The sequence below is a fragment of the Gavialis gangeticus genome, unplaced genomic scaffold, assembly GCF_001723915.1.
Source record: "Gavialis gangeticus isolate Ggan-Ray unplaced genomic scaffold, GavGan_comp1, whole genome shotgun sequence".
Taxonomy (NCBI): domain Eukaryota; kingdom Metazoa; phylum Chordata; order Crocodylia; family Gavialidae; genus Gavialis; species Gavialis gangeticus.
The window spans coordinates 230939999-230947903 of NW_017729032.1; the positions used below are offsets into that span (position 1 = coordinate 230939999).

At 39.3% G+C, this 7905-nt stretch overlaps 1 protein-coding gene across 1 annotated transcript in view; it reads left to right on the forward strand.

Moving 5' to 3' along the window:
- The window catches only part of TMPRSS15 (transmembrane protease, serine 15), a 151773-nt gene that overhangs the window by 17140 nt on the left and 126728 nt on the right, over positions 1-7905 (forward strand). The window contains exons 7-8 of the mRNA XM_019523896.1: positions 393-434; positions 3406-3525. Of these exons, the coding sequence (XP_019379441.1) occupies positions 393-434; positions 3406-3525 (162 nt within the window). The remainder of the gene's footprint in view (positions 1-392; positions 435-3405; positions 3526-7905) is intronic.

Here is a 7905-nt window from a genome sequence, read left to right on the forward strand (position 1 = left end):
AAAATATAAGGTCTAAAACCCGTGTTTGGTTTTTTTTTGGGGGGGGGGGGGTTGTATTTATTTTGGATTTTGACCTATTAGAATGAACTTTTTCAACCTTTTCTGTCCAACCACATTTGCCAGAAATTTACTTTAAAAAGTGAAGCTGGCATTCTTGTCTAATAACCTGGCACGTACAGCTTGGATTTTAAGAAACAGTAAAAATTGTGTGACTTGTGAAATGGCAGCACTTTTCAACTCCATCCAATGAAACAAATTGCATCTACAGGATCCTAGGGAGAAACAAAAATTCTCTAATGGAAAGAGGGTCTCTAAAACAGAAGGCTTTTGTGAAAAGGGGGTTGTGCTTCTGAAATGTTTTAACCTTAAAGCCATTTGGTTTGTTTATGCAGGTTCAGCAGAACTCACTACCAGCAAATCCTTAACAACTTCAGGTTAGTAGCTTGTGTGTTACTGTGATTTCCATTTTGCATGGAAGATTTTGGTATGTCTATGAAATCTATGAAATCTGTTTAGTTGTATACATTATGGGGTCATACTTTCAAACTCTCTAGAAGTTCTCCTTAACTAAATTGGGAGACCCAGGCCCAAGCACAGTTTGCAGGATCACATCCCATACACAGCATCCATGTTTCCTAATCATGGACTGTAAGAGAGATTTTGAAAAGCACAAGTAGCAGTGGTTTTCAGTGGAAATTAGGCACCTATACTTGCTATTTGAAAATCTCTCACAGCTTCATTAATTGGTGCAAATAGTGCAAAATGCAGACACATTTCCAGATGTGTCTGGGACTATATAATTTTATCCATCAGTTATTCAAACTTCATTGTTATTTAAAGAATCCTTTAAAATAGAATAATTAGTAGAAAATGTAAATGTTTTTGTCTCCAGCAGATGGCACTGCAGTTTAGTTTTCTGAGTTAAAAAACATGGAGTTGAAAACTTGTGAACACAACATGGTTATTCCATGTTATTTTCACAATAAGTTCATGCATGCGGTGGGTATGTGGTGTAGTTTTGTGTTTTTCTGTGTGTTTGAAGTAAACTATGTTTAGACATGTCAGCAGGGAGACATCAATACCGTGGTACAGGAGTTCATGTGTTTTGTTTTACATGTTGTATGTAAGGTTGCAGAGCTTATCCCTGGTAGCCAACCAGGAGGAAGCTGTAGTCCCATAGAGCATTGTCAGGGCCCAAGCCAATCTTCCCATTTTGCATAAAATAACTGTTATTACAAACAATGTGTATGGACTACTATCTGAGTGCTAAATGGCAGATAAACTTGCCAATACTATCACTAAGCAAGACAAATACAGAGGGAAATAGCCTCCTATCCACATACTAGTTAATGGATTGAATTTCCAAGAGTCCTAGCTACCAATCTTCAGGCCTAGTCCTATTCCATTATCGAAACTCATAGAAACTTAATGGGGACGGAACAGGATTCCTGGGCCCTGAACCTACAAATGGATGGATATCTATGTCTATGGGAAGCTCTGGTACTGGCATGCATTTCATACCCACAGGTGTCTGCTGGATGGATCTCTAAGCCTTAGTTTGTAAAACTGAGCATAAACTTTTCAAAAAGAGCTTTTTCTCAGTGTTTTCTAACATTTCCAAGGCCTGTCCCACGTGGGTTTTTCTCCCTTATAGGGCAAGTTAAAATATGAAAATTCTTTACTCTGAAAAATTACAATTTTTTGATTAAATGATTGAAGGTGAAAAAAAATGAATTTCCGTATGACTCAAATCAAAGGCTTTTCTTGCAGAATGCTTTATTTTGATCCACATAGCCCATAAGGTATGCTCTGAGGGATGAGAATATTTTATATTGTTTGAAAAGGCTTTCATCTTTGAAGCTTTGAAATATTCTACTGGTCTTTATTCTGAGCATAGATCCAGTTCCATAGAGTTAATGAAGAGTCTTATCCCCCAAGCAGATCAAGTGATTACAATAAGAGTTAAGAGACGGATGAAGATCAGCCTTGTAGGCACTTCCATTTAGGCATTGCGACACTTAAGAAATAGGTGGTGTTACTTAGAAAGACAAGCCAAATACATATGATTAGGGTCCCAGCCTTCCTTTAGAGTCAGTGGAAAGAGTTTGTCACCACTGAAGGATGATCCAGAGTGCTTAGATCAAGATAGCCTATTATTTTTTTCATCAACAAAAAATGAGTGAAAGCTAAGAGCTGCTAATGAGGGGTGCCTTGAGTCTAAAAAGGTTGAGAACCACTGAGTTACAGATAGACCTGGCCAATAGGAAACACTAAGCTCTCCAGTGTATCTAAACTTCTGCCTCTCCCTTCAGAGCTTAGTTGCCTAACTGAAGACTAGATATTGGGTGCCTCTGTCATCTTTTGATGCAGGCTTGTCAGAGGTTAGGTGTCTATTTGACTTCTGCTTGCAGGGAGGCCCACATTTTCAGCTAACTTCCTAGTGGCTGGAATCCTCACCCAGGAAGTGAAAGATCTGGGTTCTAGCCGTGCTCAGATTGAGAGGGTTCAAACCCACCTCTTCCACTTACTGAGAGACTGGCCTAACTATAAACATATAGGAAAGCCTTTGTGGGTTCACTCTTCACTTTTTCTATAGGATCTGAGCATCAAAGAATGCAATTTTATGGGACTGGAAGGACAGCAAGAAAAAGAAGGCATGGCTGTAGCCCAGAAATGATGATACTCCTCTGATATTGAGTAAAACAGGTTTTTGATTGTCTAATATAAAATGCATGCACGCTTTTCGCAACAAGGAATACATTCTGACATGTATATGAAGCACCTGTATACTTTTGTGGGCATAATTCTTAGTTCCAAATTAATAAAGCTTGTTTTTTCGAACTTAGTCAAATAGGATTGATCGTTATCTTTCTGGTGTGTATACATTTATAAGTGATTAACTTCTAGAACTCTAGAAGTAATTCTCAGCCAGGGTACTGTGGCACCTTGGGGTACTGTGAGATCCTTTTAAGGGTGCTACAAGTTTCTATGCAACTTAGTACTGTTTAGTGTGCAAACACCTACACGATTCACAGGACGAGCCCAGAGATTTCAAATAGGAATCCATAATGTCAAAAACATTCTGACCTGTCATATTCTTTCTAAGCAATTTTGAGACAGAATTGCTCTATTATTTTTCTGTCTTCAAAAATGAATGAAAGCTAACATCTGGTATTTTCCAAGGAGTTATTTGAGTCTGAGAGGTGCCTTGAATCTAAAAACACTGAAAACCACCAACTTAAAACTTGTAAAAATATAACCAACAGATACTATGATTTGAACATTCAACTCGGACTAATGGACAAATATTTATAATAAGATTTGTTTTGGACTTCAATAGGTAACTCTTTACTTGTTTATAATGTCATTTTTCTGTCTCCCTGTGTTTCATTATTTTTATTTCAGTGAACTGTTTGCCTCCTGATGAACCTTGTGCTGATACCATGACCTGCATAAAAAAAGACTTATTTTGTGATGGAGTACCAGACTGCCCAGACGGTTCAGATGAAGCTGAAAAAAGATGTGGTAAGAATGTAAATCAGTCTTTACCAATCAATCTTTAACTCGGTTTGAACTGCTCAGTATACTCTACAGTACTCGGTATACTCTTCCAAACCTGGCCAATTAAAAGTACGGTTAAAGGTAATTTTGTACTTAAGATTGTGTGTAAAGATACAAATGTGTTTGAATATACTTTAAGGTGTAATGATAGGAGGCAGTCAGCTGGTTGTCGGGCACCTAACCTGCTGGTGCAGGGGGAACCCAAGGTCACGATCCTGGGCCAATCCCACTATTGCACCTCCTGCCATACACATGTGCCATGGTAGGAGGCACAACTGTCTGGCCCATGGACCAGATCCAACTGAAACTTCAAATGAATATCAGGGGCCTTAAAATCTTTCCCTGGTATCTTAGACATGTTTTCCCTCTTATTAGAGGTTTATTATTGGAGTTGGTCAAATCATGCAAATAATAACTCAAGAATATGGCCTTGGAATAAAGGCAGAAAAAACTTGTTCTGCTGCCTTTTAAAATATATTAGTTATTGTTATTGGGTGCATCTACATGTATAATTAATGTGAAGAGAGAAAAGCTCCAGAGCTGTTGAACCAGAGTACACCGCTCCAAAGCATAGCATCTACACGTGTGCCTAAAGCAGCTGCAATTTGAGCCTGGGCACAGCAGGCCCAGGGTTGCAGCAGGCTTAGGGAGCCATCCCTGGGTTCCGGGTGGCAGCATCAGGTGGCAGAATGGCTGGCTGAGGCACAAGAGTCCTGAAAGTGTAGAGCTATGTGGTTAGGTGGCAGGCAGGAGTGTGGTCGCTGCTGCCTGGGTTAACCAAGCACAATTTATGCCCACAGTCACCTTCCACACATGCATCTAATTTCAGTTAATTACTCCACTGCAAGATAGTTCCACCAGGGACAGTACTATTTCACAGTAGAGTTAATTAATTTACTACACCTTAATACCAGAGCATGTGTAGATGGTGATGCTTTACTGCAGAGCTAATCAATCTACAGACAACCCCTGCTTAGCAATCTTAATTGGTTCCTGAAAAAAAGAGCATTAAGCAAAACAAGCGTTAAGTGAAACTGAAAATATTTGACTCAAGATGGTGACCACAATTGTTTTTAATGACCCAAGATGGCAACCACAAGTGTTATAATGAAACTCACTGAGCAATAAGTAAAATCAGGTATTAATTTAAAATGAGCATTATAGCGAAATGGCGCTAAGTGAAACAGCATTAAGCGAGGGTTGCCTGTATTCTACAGTAAAGTGAACGTGTAGATGCACCCATTAAGTACTTGGATACTAATCACATTATTTGAAAATGTTGACAAAATCAACTTTAGCACAATTTTTCACAAATCTGAGGAAATTTCACAAAATTTTAGTCTGAAACTTAGGTTGGTTGGATTTAACCTTGTCTAGATCATTTAATGCTGGTGGTCCATATTCTTTAATTTTTATGCCATTATTTTTGTGTGCGCCTCATAGGATTTTTCAGTTAATCTTATTTTTGCCATATACCTGTTTCTGGCTGTATACTTGATGTATAAGTATGGTACTGTTATAAAGGAAATTAGTTACTGTTATTACTTTCATTATACATTAAGTACAAGCCCAGTCTTTTACTAATACTTAGATTATAGCATGCAAAACAGCTTATGTTCAAATTCTTCCAACATCTATTTCAATTGTCCATGTACCTGATTTTAACCTATCATCATGAAAGCAACTAGGAAGGCATTATCTTTGTTATTCTATCATAAGAAAACGTTGGATTAATAGCTTTTAGTCCCCTGTGTATAACACTTGCACAGAGAGAAAATGAATATACAAGAGGATGTTTTTAGAATTTCTCTGAAGAGTTTTATCTGTAAAGCATGTTTGACTAGTGGGAATTATGCTGCTAAAATCCTTCATGCATGAAACCAAAATTTTACTTTTCAAAATAAGGGTACATTAACTGTATTTTTCATATTAAGTTATTTTGATGTCTTGTTATAGGAATATATGTGTGTGTATTATTAATGTTGTATAGGGTATATACTTATTAAACTCCAGATGGGGTTTTCCAGACAGATGAATCTGAAATGAATAAGAATATCTTTCTTCTAATTTCAGGCTAGCATAAGGAACTTTTAAAAGTCTTAGCCTCTAAAAGAAGTAACAGTATTTTCATTGAATCATGGGAGGAGTATTTTGTATGCAAAGAGTCCATATTGCATTTAGATATAAACACTTATAGATATATTAAAGAACCTAACACCATTTCCCAAAGTGTCTGAGACATTGTTGTCCAGTGCAAAGTTACTTCTAAAAGTCAGAAGCAAATTTACTCCAGAAGAAGTAACTCCTTTATATGCATCATATGTTGACTGCCCTTGTCGATCTCACTTTGGAGTAGCTATATGCTCAATACAGACTTGCCCCCCGCATCCCTTTCATACACACAAAAGCACGTGCGTGTGCGCACGCACACACACACACACACACGCACACACACACACACACACACACACACACACCCCCCCATGGCTAGGTACTGTAATAGTACCTACTTTAGGCAACCAACTTGATAAAATATGGAATAAAATCCATAGTAAGCTTACTGTGGCTTTGCACTCTTAGTTGCATCAAAATAAAAGACGTGTTTGACTTGCCACCGAGTAATAAATTCAGGTTGTGTTCACAATTTTTGCTTATATTTTGTAAAGATCTGACAGTTAACATTTTTTTTTTTAAATAAGAGAGGATCGGGTACAAACTTTGACCATAAAGCTCCTTTTAAAAATCAGCAGTTTCTCACTCACAGGACGCATCCAAACAAGTGTGCAAGTGCAGTTTGTGGCACCACAGACCCAGCTGTGGTGCTATAAACCACATGCGCCACACACGCACACATTTGCTGCGCAGCTGTTTTGCAGCACAGTGGCTTTTCTGACACAAGGTGATCCCAGTGTTAAAAAAAAAAAAAAAAACTGTGGCAGAAAAAAGTGGGGCATCACACACAGAAGCAGGGTGCACCACCTGAAAGTGGAGCCTGGCCAGCCAGAACCATGCTCCAGCTTTTGGCCAGGCTCTGCACACCTGGATTGCCACTTCTGGAGCCCTGGGAGGCCCCAGGTAAGGCTAGATGCTGGGGCCTAGATGCTGGCCCCAGCCTCCCCTACCCCACCCAGAGTAAGTTGTCGCATGCCACAGTGTACATGCCGGGGAAGATCTCAGGGACACTTAGCAACACAACTGTGTGCTGCTGCTATTTATCTCTTGCAAAATGCATATGCACACTGTCACCTACATGTGCGATTAGCATGCAGCAATAAATGTTTACATGTTTACATGAGGTGTATACACATGCATCCAGGACCACAGAAGTTAGAGCCAAGGTGGAGCAGCCCTGGGCTGACAGCAGGCTCAGTGGGGAGGAGGGAGGCAGAGATTAGGTGGGGAGGTTAGCTGTAGGTTCCAGGTCAGGGCATCAGGCAGTGGAGGGGCTTGTTGTGGCACAAGGGTGCTACAGTGTGGGGGCTAGCTGGCAGGCAGCCCCCACACTGTAGCACCCTCATGCTCCAGCCAGTCCTGGTCAGCAACTACACTTTTGTCATGGCAGTGTAATCTCATCCTAAACAGTACTGTCCTATGGCAGAGTTAATTTACTGTGCTCTAATATGGGCACAGTAAATGACAGATAATGCCACTTTACTGCAGATCTAATTATTCAGCTCTGCAGTAAAGAGCTCATGTAGGTGCACCCCTAGTAACATTTTTCCAGATCAGAATGTATAGACTTAGATACAAAGTCCATAATTTGTTATGTCTTTGCATTAAAAGAAAAGCACATCAATAGAATATTGATAAAGAAAAGATTAAGAGTTACAGCAAACTATAGGGTAGAAGCTTTGATGTCCTTTTCCTTAGTTTCCACCTAGTGAATCAAGTATCCAAACTATTCTTTTTAGTTCAGTTTCCTTAAGAACTGCAGTTCAGAGCCTTATGGGAATAAAAGTCTGGCTGGAGGACATGTGCAGCCCATCGCCTTCATGTTAGATTTTGACTCTTTAAAATTTGTGTTCAAAAGTAAAGAGTTTTTCCAAGCTTCCATATTTAGACTTCTTAACAGAGTTTGCAGAGCCAGCGTAGAGAATGGCAATCAGCCAGATGCACATTTGGGACACCTGCCAAGTTTTCCACCCCTTTGATTTTTTTTCACTCATATCCCATCCCCAGAGTGACTTAATACAGCCGTATAATAGCTAAAATTGTCTGGCTTTTCAGAAGCACTGCAGAATTTTACAATGAGATTTACAGCCAACTTATAATTCTTGTTACAAGAGCTCTTGCACCCAAAGGCACTATTTCCTTTTAAACAACTAAGTTGGGGTTTTTTTTTCT